General features: G+C 40.9%; 1 protein-coding gene across 3 annotated transcripts in view; it reads right to left on the minus strand.

Annotated features, from left to right (window-relative positions):
- Positions 1-17,228, minus strand: part of LOC134215396 (U-scoloptoxin(19)-Sm1a) — a 53,290-nt gene extending 36,062 nt beyond the window's left edge. Inside the window, exons 1-2 of one of the 3 annotated variants that reach the window (XM_062694599.1) lie at positions 16,814-17,176; positions 16,454-16,747 (exon numbers count right to left, since the gene is read on the minus strand). In XM_062694599.1, coding sequence (XP_062550583.1) covers positions 16,454-16,568 — 115 coding nt within the window. In that variant the 5' untranslated portion in view covers positions 16,569-16,747; positions 16,814-17,176. Of the gene's footprint in view, positions 1-16,453 lie in introns of all 3 variants that reach the window. The other 2 variants (XR_009980139.1, XM_062694598.1) reach the window with 2 other exon arrangements.
- Between the last annotated feature and the right edge of the window lie 803 nt (positions 17,229-18,031).

Consider the following 18,031-nt stretch of genomic DNA (forward strand, 5'->3'; position numbering starts at 1 on the left):
GAATTTTACTGACAACGAGATAGTGATCGGAGTCAATATTCGGACCTCTGAATGTCCGCACACAACAAGGCTTTGTCCCCTGTCGAAAGAAACTTGTTGCGAGAAAATCGGTTAAGGATTACCACAGATAACAGATATTTAAGCTAGAGCAAATTTTATTGAAAATCCTGTGTAAACTATTAAAATGATGTACGTTGGCCCACTACTGCCATCTACTCAACTGATTGCGGCAGTACATACGGACGCAGCTGATTTACAACCGTCGAACGCAGCCAATGCATTTATCAGCCGCATTCGGGCTGCGTTTTCAATAACAATGATCCTTGCGCCATCTCCAATCGATTGCCAAACGCGGTCCCAATTTAAAATACATTTGAATTAACGGTCGCAGATATTTACACACGTATCAGATGCCAGCCTCAATATCTGTTATCTGTGGGATTACTATACGAAAAGTTGTCTAATATTTTTTATAGCTTTTGTGCACACACATACACGCACACATACACACATACATACACACGGACAGACAGACATGTGCTCAGCTCGTCGAGCGGAGTCGATTGGTATATAATACTTTGGTCTCAGAGGCTTCTATAAAAAGTTCGTTTTCGGAGTGAAATGATAGCCTTTCGGTACAACTTAGTTGTACGAGAAAGGCAAAAAAGCTGATATCAAGGTAATTTTTATCAATTTTATTCGAAATTTCCGATGGAATTTCTAGAGAAGTTCCTGAATAAAAGTCAGGAGAGTTTTATGATTTTTGCATAGGAAATTGCTTTGATATTTTTTTCAGAGATTCCTTTAGGAATCCTTTTCTTCAATTAAATCATACAAAATACCTGAATTCTATCCGATATTTTGTTGGATGTATTCTTCCAGAAATTTTATTACTTCTTTGAACGAATTTTCAACAAAATGTTTGAAGGAATTTTTGATAGAATTTTCAACGAAAAAGTCAAAGATTTCTCGAAGGGATATGCCAAGAAATTCCAAACTATTTCCCAAAGGAATGCCTAATAAATCAAAAGAATTCTCCGAAGCATTTTTCGCTGGTATTACCGAAAAACATTCTAAAGGAATTTCCTGAGAAATGTTTAAAGAAATTCTGAAGAAAATTCCATAGGAATTTCCGAAGAAATTTCTGAAAGAGTTGCTGAAAAAACTGAGGAATATCCAAAGTAATTTCCTGCAAAAAGATCTGAAATATTTGCTGGAGAAAGTTCTAAACGAATTTCTGGGGGACTTTTTAGAAAATCCAGATTTTTTTTAAATTTTTTATTAACGTCTTTTTTATTTTAATTCAGAAATTAAGTATGACGCTAACAGGAATTTCTGAAGAAATTTCCTAAGGTATTTACGAAAGAATCTCCATAGGGATTTCCGGTGGAATTCCTGAAGAAACTCCTTAATGAATTCCTAAAAAAGCAACTTCCGAAGAAATTCCTAAGCGAATTTTCAAACCCTTAATAGTTTTCCGAAGGAATTTGTAAAGGAATTCCAGAACGAATCTCCAAAGGAGTTTTTTAAGGAATATCCGAAAGAATTACTTAAATATTTTCCGTAGATCTCTCTAAAGGAGTTTCGGAAGGTTTTTCCGGATAATGTTTAAAAGGAATTTGTGAATATATTTCTAAATGAATGATTCGAAGAATTTCCTAAAGAATTCCAGGAAGAAGTTTTGAATTCCGAAGGAACTCATTAGGTAGATTCTGAAGTAATTCTTAAAATTCATTCTTTTCAAAGAAACATTGAGGAGGAATTTAAAAATAATTTTTGAATTTATTTCCGAAGTTGCTTCCGGATGATTTTTCAAAGAAATCCCAACTAGTTAACCTGTCTTTAGAGCCCTGGCCTTCCTCGCAGCACTGCACCACTCTTTCCTTCCTCTTTTTCCTTCCTTTTGTGGCTGTGCGGGCTTACCGGTGGTATAGCCGGTTGGCTTGGAGATCTTCCTCGCTTCTTGCTTCGTTACAACTCGACCAATAAGAAGGGCGATCGACTATCAGCGGAAACAATGCCGGATTAGGCCGACTACGGAACCAGGGAATTACGGCGGTTCTTGCTGGGGTTTTCAACGTAAAGACCGTGGGGTTGTCCTCAACGCCTTCTCTTGTCCCAAGTACTTTCTCTCTACTCTTCAACTTCCAACTTTGGTAACTTTGTAACATCCGTTCGCTTCAAAATACTTTGGAATAGTGACCGCATCCCAGGCTCATGACCTCCTTTTTCAAGTCAGTGACCTCGTCTCATAGTATCGACTCAATTACGCCACCCCTTAATGGCTACTTAACGATGGTACTTCTGGTGTTGGGTTGGAGGACTATGGTGAGTGGTTGGATGCGGTCTTACAGGGTGGTGGAGGCTAATCATGCCCTGCTCTACTGCAGTTGCTAAAGTACTGGGAAAACCTACGAGACGAGTTTTACCTGCCATTTACAAACAATTAACGCATTAGACTACATTTTCAAGAATTTCTCAGAAACACTCATCACTTTTATTCTAGAATTTTTTGAGAAATTCCTGGGAAGATTTCTAAGAGTGTTGCTCAAGGAGTTTCCGAAGGGGGTCCGGAGGTCTTAGGATTTTCTTGAAAGAAATTAAAGAAAGAATACGATGTGAAAGTATTGACCTAATGTGTAAGGGAAATTCCGAAAGAATTCCTGGAAGAATTTTCGAAGGAATTACTGGATTCATTTCGGGATGATGTTTTGGAGAAATCCCTCCAGGAATTGCCGGAGTTCCTGAACGAATTTCGAAGCAATTCCTGTAGAAATCTAGGAATTTCTTCGCAAATTCTATTTCGAGTTCCTTCCTAAATACCTTTAGGAATTGCTTGAAAATATATTCAAGAAACTCCTTCGGAGATTCTTTTAAGAATTCCTTCAAAAATACCATTGGACATTCTTTAAAATATTCTTCCAGAAATTACTTTACGAATTCGTTTCGAAAATTTATTCAGTTTCTTTTAATCCCTTCATGAATTCAATCAGATTTTTTTAAAGAACTAATTCGGAGATTCTTTTTGGAACTCTTTTAGAATTTCCTACAGGAATTCTTCTACAAAATTCGCTAGAAATTATTTTGGGAGCTTCTCCAGGAATTTCCTCTAGGATTAATTTTAAAATAATCTGGTACACATTTCAAGCCTGGATTTGCAATACACTTACTTCACTCGACATTAGCTGACTTAGACCTGAAAACAACCCGTCATCAATTCTGACTTTGACTAATATCAACTAGACATGCCTAAAACCTCATTAACTCAATATCATCCAATACCTCGGGAGAATTCTGAGGATAGTGCAAAGTAGGGAAAACAGTAATTAATGCCTCTAGCTGATAAAATTAAACTCCATACAATAATGCCATCCCTACATGAATGATCATAACGATTTAGTAAATTATTTTGTAATAACTACCAAAATTAAAATTATTTTTCAAAGTGTACGTTATAACGGGGGAAAATGTACGCTATATCGAGTGTACGTTATATCGGGGGTACGTTATATCGAAGATTACCTGTATTTCCTAAAAGGACAAATTGAAACTATATTTGCGAAAAATAATCCACGTATCTTGGTAGAACCCACAATCACGTTTGCGGAAAAGCCATCAGAATCCAAGTACCAACCTCCACCGCAGACGAACACTCTTTGAGTTATGATGTCCGCCAACTTTGAAAACATGGTTGATCTTCATTTTCGCTAGTAACGAAAAAGATAATCATACAGCTGAATGGATTGTTATCAACTCCCAAATAGCCATCCAAATGCAATTGGTATAAACAAGACTCAAAATATGACCATCATTATGCAATTTTCGAAATAATCAAATAATAACGAAACAAAATGCTTCCTATCAATAGTTCATTTTCACTGAGAACTTAATGCTACATTCCAAACAAAGAAGACAAACAGCAAAACACGCATCATAAGCCAAATGAAGCACTTCATAAAAAATGCTTACCATTCCGATGTTGAATTAAAGAAAAATAAAATTTCTCAACATATACAAATACTCATCAGAGCTTAAAAGACAAATTCTACATCAAAGACCGCACTCGGTAAACGAACACGTTCACATTCAATGATTAAATCATCGGACTAGCTATAGCACTTACCTAGCAGCTTTCCAAAGCAAATATTTCTAATCTAGCCTCAAGCAGACCGCAGAGCAGCGCTTCTCACGAGCAATCTCGACTCGACAGAGCCCGTCCCCGACCAGAGCTATTAAACTTAATTTCAATCATGAGACCCCCAGTTCGGTCATATTGCGACTCCCATACAACACGACAGTCTAACTAGTAGTGGAGTCTCACACGGTGATTGCAGACCATCACCATTCCCCACCCTCTGCCTCGTAGTGAAGAAAATCTGCTAACGAGCTAGTTGCCTTTACTGCGGAAAAGCATAAGCATCGCATTCGGAAAATTGGCAGCGAACCGGTTGTCGTCATCGTTAGCACCGCTTCCGCATCCAGAAGGCCAAAGGCTAGGAGTTTCTAAATCCCCGTTGAGCATTCCCTCCTAGCAGTAGCAGCAGCAGCAGCACAAGATCACCACACTTTCGTTCATAGTTTGAGTGTTGCTTTTTCGGGTGGCATAAAATCATCCCGCTGGAAACTCAAAGATTCGGCGCCTTTGAAATAAAAAACCACAAGATTTTCCTATGAAATTTTATAATTGCTTTAATTGCTCGCGGTGGTGTAATTTGCGGCTGACAAAGAAAATGATTTCGTGGCAGGCGAAATATTTAGGCAGGCTGTTATTCATCTGATATCGGCCGGTGACACATGGTCGTATTTCGCAAACATTTTCCGTCGGTCCAAAAGCTTGAGTTGGTCTATCGTTAGCCTGCTATAATGAATACATAGTACAAAATAGGATAAACTATGAATGCCCTAAAATGCTATGTTTTGTTTTAGATTTCGGATTCATGGCTTGACAGCAATGATCAGCACATCTTCAACTTATGTATGTGGAGTTAACTAACATGCTTGAAATCGTATTTCTAGATCCGCTCTCATATCACGTATGCGATCAATTTTAATATTGCTTAAAAAAAAACAGTAAGAATTAACATGCTATGAGATCAGATGAATAACCATTCCTATATTCAAAAGAAAAGTACTTTGCATTTCACACCACCGCAACGTACTATCATCCAAACCAGCTAAAGTGGTCCAGTATCATTCCATTCCAGCTCGTTCATGTATGTTTGTGGGATTCACGCTTGACGGGAAGATAAAATGTGACCCAAATAGTTTTGGACCGAATTGCAGTTACGTTCATAAAAAAATAAATTAGTTGCCGGGATGAAAGTGCTATTTGCTGCTGTAACATATGGCTGGTGTTAAATCATACTGGAAGAAATAAGATTTTTAAGAGCGGACCATTTGGCATAAAGTCAGCAGAATAAGCAAATTAATGATGATAAAAAATCTATAAAAAAAACTTAATTTATGCATATGAAATTTCAGTAAAATATAAAAATTGTATTTTCCAAAGATCCATATTATCACAACTTATCAAACAAAACTTCATTAGAAATCACATGCCCATACCCAGGATGATAATCACAAAGCAGAAAGGTTCTGAATGACGCAAGAACTAACGATACATAATATGATACATAATGTTGTGTTTTCAATCACACTTCAATGATTTGATATGTCTGGTGGTCTTTACTTTAGACTCATGTAAACAAGCGAAAACTGCCAAACAATATTTTCTACAGGAAACGAAAAAAATCAATTTGATTCCTCAGCATCATTAAACATTTACAATTCATAATCGAAATTGCGCGTCGTCGTCTCCGTTTATCGCAAAGCCAAGAATATCGCCATATCCGAACATGATACAATAATCAATCATTGCTCCTCCGACCACCGCGCGCTAAATCTGTACAATGTGTAAAGTGAACCACCATCCAGCCAGTCAGGTCCGATCAAGCAACTAAACGCTTCAAGGACAAAGCTATCACTTTCACTACTCCTCGGTTTGTAAACAGTCGTTTCACGCAAATGGGATAGACGAGTGTTTTTATTCCGACTGCTTTTTTCCTGCTTCCGGAGTGGAGGAATCCAATATCTTCGATCATTTTCGCACCAACTGTCCCAAACGTTGCCACTACTCGCCGCCCCGCACAATGTCGTTGAGGATTCCGGAGGGCAATGGTCTAGAACGAATTGATGCAGAAATAACATCCAATGCAGAACATTATATCAATAACAATAATGGATAAGAAAATCCGAACAATTGGAGGTTTTCTACGCTGTTAAGGTTAGTTGATATGGTTGAAGATTAAACATTCTTTTTTTTTTGCGTGATTCCTTCCTTTTTTCGATTTGAATAGTGGAAAATATTCCCTTTTTCGATTTGAATAGTGGAAAATATTTTAAACCACTATTTCGCTAAATTGTTTAATAAGTACATTGTGGTAAGTAGAAATGTTCGTAGTTCATGTAAGAACATCGTAAAAGATTATTAACTGCATATTGGACCATATCCCTTGTATATTATCAAGACACTCCGTCATACACACCGAAGCGAAGCGAAAGTATGTGAATATTAAGCACAGATTAAAGCATCATGATACGATCGAACGTGTGAACTGTCGCGTGCAGCAAGCATTGTGAATGAATGGTCATGAAATGTTTTTTACTCGAATATGATTGGGCGCTGACGGCATGACGATTGTAGTTATTGGCGAACTTGTCCGGCCTGGGGTTGAAGGCGACAGAGCGTCTCCATCAAATTGATCAGTTAGCTTGGGAACAAGAATAATTATGCCTATTGTGGTGACAGATCTTGGTAAACTGAACTCTGCGATTATTTGCAAGACCTCGAGTAGATAAAGTTTTAGTTCCGAACTTAATCATTTCCTGCACCGTAAGTTCACTGAAGTTGTATTCTCCGTCGGCAACATTTCAATAAATTTTGTATCAATTCAACACCAAGCAATCCACAACTAGTGAGTGGTTTGAGAAGATCTAGCGCTCAGGGGAAAACTCATCAGTTTAAAACTCTTGGACAAAAGGAATCAACCGCAACTCAAAACCCGGCTGCCTCATCGGACTAAACTTTGAAAACAATTCGACACAACCGATTGAAGCATTGCACGGTTTTTGTTTTCTCCATTGTTAACAAGGGTAAATAACAATACATTATATTCTCATATGTGCTACCAGTAAACTGCACAACGATTAATTTTCAACGCATTCTGAAGCGAAATGATTTTTCGCCAAATGAGGAAAACGATGTTATTCTGCATGGAAAACTCAAGAGCGATGATCGGACGTAAGGTCTTGTTGTTACAGTTTTGAGTATGATTTAATTTTTTTTTATATTTAGAGGAATTGTCTACAGTTTTGAGTATGATTTAATTTTTTTTGATATTTAGAGGAATAATTCTTATTGTCTATATCTCGAAACAAAGAAATATAGCACCAATTTTGTTGCTTCTTTTTGTCAACATGCGTGCTCACCGCTGAAAAACAAAACACAAAAATAAGAAACAAATCAAATTGCTTTCCATTGCTTTGTTTTTGATGGGATTAACATCGGGGCCATGAGATGAATTTCAGGAGCAGTTCCCCTACTTTATTTCCGTGATTTTTTATTGGTTTTATAATAAGTTTATCACGTATAAATTATGATTTTATAATAGTGGAAACAGCTTTGCCATCTTGAATAATAACGACAAGCTTGTTCGGCTATAGTTTTTTATACAACTATGAATCAGGAAATTCTTGGAATATCCGATTCAAATCATTCGACGGTGTTACCCAGAATATGCTGAGCTAGTAGCTTTATACTAAGCACCATTGCAACACTTCCTGCCAAGCTCTTCTTAATCTTCACCGACAATCTAAGTTCTCTGAAGGCTGTTCGGTCAATGAAGCCGGTTAAACACTCAGCGTATCTTCTTAGTGCTGAACTTAATGCATATTAAGAACCACTTAAATAGCGTAAAGCTATGTCCATTTAGAATCCGGAATAATAAAATCATCTGTATCTTGGTAACGGATTGACGTACAAATAAGGTTAATACATCAAAACAAGAGTAATTAACTGTACTTTAAGGGAAAATTATTGATACAAATAATTTCTTCCTAATTTCTTTATTCCTCTCATCAAAAGTTGCACAACTCCGGAGTCAACTTCCTTGGCACATTTGTTCCACATTTTTGTCATCTGAGTCGCGTCCCGAACTGTTTTTCCACTTTTCTTAAGCTTCCGCTTCAATAATGCCCAAAATGTCTCGATGGGCCGGAGCTGTGGGCAGTTGCGTGGATTTAGTGGCAACTCGCCAAATCTGGCCAAAACTTCTCGGGACCTTTATGGGCTTTATGGAAGGTCGACCACGGTTTTTGAGACATTCCTCCTTGTACAGCTTCGAGTTCATCGTCTTATTTGTCACAAACACAGTTGCATATCCCTTGCCAAAATCATCCGTTTTTTTTGCAAGTTCGTCCAAAAAGCAAACTTAAACTTCGCATGAACTACTCCTCGTGCCGTCACCATGTAGAATTTTTGGCTAGGAAGCTGTCTGTCTGGTTCCATCGTCGATGAGCAGGATTATCAACGTGGGTGTGCAGACTTTTTTCTCGCCTTTCGGCTTCCATCTGGAATAATTTTTGACACGCTGCATTTTTTTTTCAATAAAATCATTTTTATTCTTATTTTTTTGACTTTTAACAATAATTTTACATGGCAAGTGGTTGACCGAAGGGCCCTTCAACTTTGATTTTGAACATTTTGTTTTTGTTATAGAATTGGGTAGTATTTTTTATAATTATATCTATTTTATCCTTTATAAGGAATTGATTGATTTTGAATTTGATAACATATCTACTATGTACACTAATATTTACAATACAAATTTGATAACCTAGAATGGAACTAGCGCCCTAATTGCACCCTGATCCGAATGCAAGCAACGGACCCTAAACTTTTCTTTACACTCACCAAAGCGTTCATGTAAGGTTTTTATTCCGGCCAGACGGTGGACCTCGGATGTTCTTGTCCTGGGAGGGGTGTTGAGGATCATCCTCAGGAATTTGTTTTGGACCCGTTGAAGTTTGAGGTGGTGGGTTTTAGCGCAGCTCTCCCAGACCGGCATGCCATATTCGATCACAGGGAGGATGATTTGCTTGTAGACAGCAAGCTTATTTTTCAGGGACAATGACGACCGGCGGTTGATCAAAGGGTACAGTAGTTTCAACAAGACGTTACACTTTGTCACCGTTTTGTCAACCTGTTGCCTGAAAATAAGCTTGCTGTCGAGGGTCAAGCCAAGGTAGTCGGCCTCATTGGCCCATTCCACAGTCGTGCCATTGAGGATGATTTTACAGTCCCCAGGCGGAACAAGTTTAGGGGATTTGGAGTGGGGGAAAATGATGACCTGGGTCTTCGCCGCGTTGATACAGATCTTGAGCTGGTGAGGTACTCTGTCAGGCATCCAGGCCTCGTTGGAGTTTTGCCACTAGCGCTCTGATCACTCTACCGTTGTAGACGATGGAGGTGTCATCTGCGAACAGAGACAGAATGCCGCCTTCTGGAGGTTCTGGCATGTCGGAGGTGAACAGATTGAAAAGCAGGGGCCCGAGGATACTGCCCTGAGGGACGCCTGCGACAATGTTGTGCGCATTGGAACTCGCTCCGCTGATTGAGACCCGGAATGACCTTGCCGACAGGTAATTGTTGATGATTTTCACCAGGTAGCTGGGAAGATTGTAGCGTTGTAGTTTGTACACCAGGCCATCATGCCATACATTGTCAAATGCCTTCTCGACATCGAGTAAGGCCATGGCGGATGTTTTCGAGACAAACTTGTTCCGTCTGAGGACGTTGGTAACTCGAGCCAGTTGATGTACAGTTGACCGACCGTGTCGGAAACCAAACTGTTCCTCGAGCAAGATGTTGAGATTTTCGGCAGACTCAAGTAACCGATGATGAATAGCTTTTTCGAATAGCTTGGATAACCCTGAGAGAAGGCTGATGGGTCGATAACTTTCGGGGGAGGAAGGATCCTTCCCAGGCTTCCGGATGGGGATGACTTTCGCTGACTTCCAGAACGAGCACTCATGTGTTTGAGCTCGAGATTCAGGATGCTGTCGAAGCCTGGGGCCTTCATGTTCTTCGACGATTTGATATAGGCCGTCAATTCGTCAGCTGAGATCTCCAACTCCTCCGAGAAGTCGTTGGGAATCAAATGGATGTTGTTAGCATGCTCGTTGACGGCTGCTTCGTGTGGACTGACAATGTTCTGCCCAAGATTGTGTGAGCTGACGAAATGACAACCTATTTCAGCGACCTTCTCTGCAGGAGTTATCAAGCGATCCTTAGAGCCATTATTGTCTAGTGGGATCAAAGGTGGAATGGGCCGAGGCTTGAATTTTAGAATTTTGGTCATTTTCCAGAACGGCTTAACATAATCTGGGAGAGTGCGGATCTTATTCGAGAAGTCGTTATTTTTGAGGACCACCATTCTGGCCTTGATAATTTTTGTGATTCGATTGCAGCGTGCCTTAAGCTCAGGCAGTCCAGTACGCCGAAACTGCCTGCGAGTGACATTCCGCAATCGAATCAAATCTTTGGTGAGTGTATCGATGTTTAAGGAGTTGCTTACCTGCCGAGCCGTCGGGACATGCTGCTCTCTGGCCACCGAGATTGCCTCTTCGATGGCGCACAGCTGGCGGTCGATACTTTCCGGCGTCTCCGGACGCACCTCGTAATCGACGGTGTTATCGACGCACTGCTGGAACCGCTGCCAGTTCACTCGGTGGTAGTTCCGCCGTAACTGCTGGTGCCGATTGACCGAGGAGCCCAGTTCCGCCACCACCGGATAGTGATCCGAACTGAGCTCCTGGTAGACAACCGGCTGCGAGACGTGGTCACTCAGGTTTGTTATGTAGAGGTCGAGGGTTGCGTGGACACCGGACCGACTCAGCCGAGTGGGGGAATCCGGGCTCAAGATCGTGTAGTGGCCTTCCTCCATGTCGATGGCCTCGATGACACTGAGCTGGAAGTTTGGAAGCATACGACAGTTGATGTTGTAGCGAAGAACGATGGCCACACCACCTCCCCTGGTCGGCCGGTCGAGTCGCACGATGTGGAGGTCCGGGATGTTGACGTTCACCTCCGGTTTTAGGTGCGTTTCGGTAATGAACGCCACGTCTATTTCCTTCTCCTCAAGGAAATCCTTCAGCTCGATCTTTTTGCTCTTTAGCGAGCAAACGTTCCAGTTGACCAGGCCCACCCTAGCAGCCATTTTCGATGATGAACATGCCAAGTATGAAGACCTGGTCGAATCGGGTTTTGCAGCCGCGCAGTCGAGTAGCGAGCTGCGCGAAGATCGTCATCAGTTGCTCCGGAGTGTACAGCGGGGCAGATTCTTCCGGTGGGACGGCTTCGTTCTCCGACTGCCGACGAAACCCAGGAGAAGGAAGCGGGGGCCATTCGCTGGTGAATGGTGCCGACGATGCTGGAGCTTGGACCGATGCAGCTGCCGCTGCCAGTCGCTTGTGCGGCTGTAGCGGTGGGAGTATTGGAATCACACGACGGGGAGCCGGGATGGCTGGAAAGTTCACCTCGTTGATTACAGGAACACGGTTCTTCTTCGGAATGGTCCTGGTGGAAGCCTTCTTCCGGATTTCCAGGAACTCGGCTCACTTTGGGCAGCCCTTTGTGGTGGCCCGATGTTTGTCGCCACAGTTGGCGCACTTGAGATCGGCCACCTCTGATTTGTCGCACTCGTCAGTCGGATGGGGTTCACCACACTTGTTGCAGCGCGGCATCATGCGGCAGTTCCTGGTGCCGTACCCAAAATTGAAGCAGTTAGTGAACTGCGTGACGTCGCGGTGCACTGGCCGATATCGCTCCCAGTCAACGACGGTGTAATTTATAACGCCAACCAGCTTCAGGTCATTCCAGGTAGTGGAGCCGTGCTCCAGATTGAACAGGTAAAGCTGGTCGCGATATTTCCTCGCCTTGTCGTGACGAGCGATCTTGTGGACGGCTACTGGCTTCAGTCCGCAACTTTCAAGCTCTGCTTGGAGCTCTTCCTCCTTCATGTCGTGAAGCCCTTGCAGCAAAGCCTTGAGCGGCTTCGTGCCGGGGTGGTCATGAGTGCAGTACTCACACTTGTGGACCTCGAGGAACTCCACGACGGATTGATGATGGTCCCTGTTGGCCGGCATCACTTTCACGCCCTCGCTGCAGAGCCGAAAAGTACATTTCAGCCCCTTAGCGATCAGCTGGCGAATTTTTGGGCGTAAATCCGGCGGATTGCCCTTCACAAACACGGGCGGGCACTTCTCCTTCCGCTCCGGTTGCACCTGCGGCAGCTGCGATTGCTGCTTCTTCCTCTTTTTCGGCGGATTGCCAGCGTCATCAAGCGGCAACGGCGAGAACACGTTGCTCTGCAAAAGCTGCTTGGAGGGGTTACCCGCGCCTCCAAGAGCAGTGCGCTTAGGCACTTTTCCAGCGACCGAATCGGCCAGCGAGTCTCCCATGACGGGTCCGGGAGAAAATAACGCCAACGCGACAAGCGAAAACGTAAACAGCGAAAGAACGAGAAAAAACACTTCGAAAAAATGCGCGAGCAAAAAAACACGTCCGTACGTGTTGCTGTCTCGAACTGGAATCTGAGATGATGCATGTCTGCTAGCGATTGAGCACGAAACTTCGTGAAATTTATACCACAGCAAGTGGGCGCCTAGGTAGACAAACCACTGTAAAAGAATTCTTGCAGCGGTCACTTTCCGTGCCGCTGCAATACAATAAATGATTCCGGTTTCTAAATGGACATAGCTTTATCTCTCAAGTGGAATGGAAAGGCTTGAATGCTTTATTAAAAAAAATTCTTCTTATTGCCCAATTCTGGATAATGAAATAGTCGGCGTGGACGCTATGGAAGGTTCGCCGGAAAGTTGATTAGTTGACAGCGGAAAAGAACAAAGGGAGAAATGGGTGTGAGTACAAGAGACCATGCTTCAAAATGATTAAAATGGAAACTAATATCATTCGATCCATGTGTTGACTAATAGCCAATCACGATTTTCAAAATGCATAAAAAGTCAAATTTAGTATGTAATTCCACCACGTCAACTCGACTAACAAGTACGAGACATTGAAACGGCTTTAGAGTTGAGATCGAAATACCTATCTGTGAAGACAACAACGTGGTGAAATTCATTGAAATAGCCTCACTAAACTCGTCTTATGACGGATGAAGATATTCCACTGCAAGAGCTTAATAATTTTCATCCCGTTAGAGATGTTTTGGTGTACGTTGATTAAGAGTATGTGAACATAATCCATCTTTACTTTATTTTCATTATTTGGAGCAGGGAAAACCCCGCTTGAGTAGAACAAAATCCCTTCCTCAAACGGGCGCAAAAGGTTTTATTTCAATATCAACAGTAATTACAATTCCCAGCAGATACATTATTTATTAGCCTATTGAGTGAAGCGAATCACTTGCTAACACAACAATGAGCGTCGATACGGTACGCTATTAGAAGAAGACATTCAAGCATTCGAAAAATGAAGACCTTTAAGAGTCTAGAACTCTAGCACACTGAATGGAAGGCGTTGATACTTTCTCTCGACTATCTTATCACCTTCAATGAAGAGCGAATAAAGCAGAACGCATGATGTGGTTTGATTGATTGGCTGAATTGCACTAGAGCAAGCGGGGTACGCATACAAAAATCGTAGCTTACATTGTTACATGGCTTGGCTTGTTAGACGGTGTTGCTCATTGTTTATCACAGCAACGATCGCTCCTACTCGTTGTTTGGCATCCATCTGATAGAAGCAGTTCACTCATTGGCTATGGATGCTATGATTGCAATAGCTCAATGCTCACTCACACTTCCAATGGCTGCTCTCGAGTGTTCTGTTTGTGTAGTATCAGAAGTGGAGTACCTCCTGTGAAGTTCCCATGTGATCGCTGGTGTAATTCTAGCTGCTTCGGTTATGCGCTAGATGTGGTTTTATTATTATTTATTCAGCCTAAGGCCGGAGTGGCCTCAGTCAAGTAGTCTACGGAGGGTCCGTAAATCGTCTTCAACCTGATCGATCCACCTTGTTCGCTGCACACCTCGTCTTCTTGTGCCTGTCGGATCGTTGTAGAGAACCATTTTTACTCCAAATGCGCGTTGGTCCTCCATAAACATAGTTTAGATCTCGTGTCCAAGGAGGACTACCGCCACCGGTTTAATGAGGGAGTCTGTTTGGTACGGCGGCGAACTCTATTCGATCGGAGTACGTACGCTTTTCTGCCACGTTGCGTCTCCCAATTTGTCTGCTGGTACAGTTATCGGAGGTCAAGTGAGCCCAAAGTATGCGAATTCTTTTGTCGCTTTTGATACAAGCTTGTGGTGAATGGCCGTTGTCTTCTCTTGAGCCTACTTCGTCTTCAACGTGTTAATGACTAGTCCGATCTGCTTTGCTTCCCTCTTCAGTCTGATGTAGGATTCTTCCATCTACATTGGATACGCTTGACCAATGTGCAGAATGCAGATTTCTGTTACCATTTTCTTAAACAATGGAATGTGTTATGCCTTGCGTTCATTTTTTCCATAATGTCAGCGAAAATTGTGCACAGAACTTTACTCTTAATCACAACGACCACAAAAAAGTTCGCCTTCAATAGAAACGTTTTTTTATCACCATAAATTTTTGTAAGGACGTGGCTGACGCTATTGTTAATTTCAAATATTATTTATTATTCAATTTATGAAATATATTATATATTATGAAATATATTTCATAAATGTATTATGAAATTGACGAAATATGAAATTGAAATTGGAGATTGTTTCAATTTTGTGTAAACTACAATCTCCGAGTTTATAAAGTCTCCTTAATAAAGACACAAAAAAAAAAAAAAAAAAATCTCCGAGTTATGCATAATATCGCAAAAATGTCAATTATGATGCACGTGCATCACTTAAACACACTCCACATACTTCGTAGTACATATTCTAAGTATTTAGCTTAAATCAAACAAACAAAAAAAATTGAAATTTTGTATGAAATTTTTTTCCCGTTTTTGGCAACATCCCCATTTTGGCAACATTAAAATCCGGTCGTGTTGCCAAAATCGGAAAGGGACTGTATTAAGCTTTTAAAACAGAAATCGGCAAAACTAATCCGCATGATCCTCGACGATCTCAACATAAGTCTATTCAAAGATTGTATACGGGTGGAATTGATGAATTATCTCAAAATTAGATTGCTTGACACGTTCTGGTGTGGGTACTATCGACCATATGAAGTACATACATTTTATTCACCGAAATTTTATTTCGAAAATTTTGTATTGTTTACCTCCGAAAACACCAAGCGTTCATTAGGAAATTCGAATTTCTAAGTTTTGTTCAGACCAATGGCATTTTAAAGTGATTTTTATTGATGTAACATGTTTTTTAATTATGGTATGTTACCAATATATTAATTATTATCCAATATTTTTATTTCAAGAGGCAAATTTTATAGATGCGTAGCCTATACATACAATTCATCAACTAAATTAATGGTTTTCGCTTTATTTCTTCACATGTTCGTTTTCCTCACACTCTATGACCATTTCATCCGCATACTTTTAAACCGAGATTTTATATTGATTTTCATTATCAAAAAAATCACAAAATCCGATTGTTTTCTTCAAAACTGACTGAGATAAGACGAAACCAAAAAAGGATCGCGAAACATAAACACAAGTTTTTCTAATTATTCTGTTGTTAGGCCGTTACAAATATTAAATAACATTATGTCCCATTGGTCTCTGGAAGGTCAAGGGGGGGGGGGTCAAGGGGGAGAATGTTAAAGAATGTTTTGAAAACTCTCAAAATTAACCAAATTTTATTTTGTTGCCCCTTCAAAATATTATATATAGTATGTAATATTATTATGTAGTTTTTAAATATTTGTATCGGCCTTAGGCCGTTACAAATATTTAATTAACATTTTGTCCTACTGGTCTCCGAAAGGTCAAAGGGGGGATAATAGAAAAATAAATATCAAAATGCATAAAAAAAAAAATCCTCGGATTTACAATGTTATGAAAACTCATATGTGAATTAACTTTGCAATTAGCTTTAATTGAACTGATTCTCGGATTTGTAAAATAATGTTTTAAAAATCCTCAAAATTATCCGATTCTTATTTTGTTGCCTCCTCAAAATATTATTTTTTGGCAAAAGGGGGGGAGGAGACAAAATAGATTTTAAATATTTGTATCGGCCTTATTTGTAAATAATAATAGCTAAAATATAACAATGATGAATTAACTGTGCAACATTTGATTTTATGTTTCAATTCATTAACGTCAATAATAATTCTTTATTACAGCTGATGTAGCACAGCCTTTGTAATAAAACTCACCCAAACATAACAAATATCATATTATTTATGCTCCGTCACCTAAGCAATACTCACTTCGAACAACATCTCCATTTTCGTGCACGGCTGGTGGAATTTCGGCTCCATGGCTAGCGTCAATGAACGCCACAGCCACCACAATCAACAGCACTGCAAACAAGCTGAACTTCATTTTACGACCCTCAAACTGCAACCGGCAACGCAACGAATCGACGTGATAATGCGATGTGGGCAGGTACCGATACCGCGGTAGCTAGTGTGGTGTGTGGGATCGTGGTCACGCGTTGTTTTTTCCTGTGGTTCTTCTGCTCACAATTCTGCGCTCCAACGCGTCACAATGCCGGAACAAGCCTGTTGGCACAATAATGAGTAATGAACTGTTCACCGTTTTCAAAATAACGAATTTAGCGTTTTCACAAATTTGGCACCCGCACACAGTGTTCTCTCCAGTGTCCAGGTTCAAATCGCGGCAAAATTGTTAATCCTCTCGAAAAATACCGCGAGAAATGTTCACTGTTCTTATTTTGCTTTTGGCGGTCAGTTTCACACAGGCACTATTGCTCGGTATCCCGCTATCACGTTGCACGATTTATGGGTGACAATTTTCTGCAGCAGTGGTGTTTCAAATTGCTCAGCGCCGCATGAATTTTAGTCAAGGCTCTTTTCCCTATATTCTAGGCCCTTCTCACTCTTCAGGTACCCTTTCCACTCGAATTATTGTTATTGGTCCGGTTGACTCTGCGCGGCTGCTCTACTGACGACTGTCGGGTGTTTATGAGTAATCAATAGCTTTTATAGAAGCACGCTTGGAGACACACTATTTAGCGATGCGGTGCGGTTCCATATAGCACTAGCAATTGACTAAGCGGCACGTAAAAGCATGGCTGTCCCATGTGCGTCTTCCCCGAAATAAGTTATTCAGTGATTCAGTAATAAACAAACAAAATTTTTTTTCGTAATTTTTGCCTACATATTTTTGGACGAGAATATTAATCGATGCAGCTCGACGAACTGAAGGGATATTTGTATGCATGTATATATGTATGAGCGTACATGTGTACAAAATTTTGTAGACACACACCAAGCTGCCATCTAAATCGTGTTATACAGCTCTACATATTTTAAGAAGTTGATGAGTGCAGCTACACTAGCAGTATCAAAGGCTAGAGCGTCACAAATACTGGATGCTGTACCATAGTGTATTTGGACCAGGGAAATCAGAGTTTAGGTCACCTTCAAATTATATGTTCAACGGAATTTTGTAGTCCGCTGACTTTGCATACTACCAGAAAGCGCCTCCCTCTGAAACTGTACGAGAGTCTGAAATGGCAGACATACAAGTGGGAAATAATTTTCTGGACCGTTTCTAGCACACATGTGGAACACTGGCGGAGTCCGTAGGAATTAGGATCGTATAATCTGAGGGAAAAGATGCGGCGATCAATAGTGCAGCGGTTTTCACCGAAAAAAATGCTGCATTATCTAAAGAGACTGTCAGAGATTGTGATATTGTTTCCGGTGAAGCCTAAGCCGACCCCTTGAGACAGACCCTCCGGTATAGCTCAAAGCTCCTGTAGTATGTGCTGAACAGCTCTGCAACCAATCTTCGCAGAATTTCCGAGTTGTCCACTCGGA

The sequence above is a fragment of the Armigeres subalbatus genome, chromosome 2 (genome assembly GCF_024139115.2).
Source record: "Armigeres subalbatus isolate Guangzhou_Male chromosome 2, GZ_Asu_2, whole genome shotgun sequence".
Taxonomy (NCBI): Eukaryota; Metazoa; Arthropoda; class Insecta; order Diptera; family Culicidae; genus Armigeres; species Armigeres subalbatus.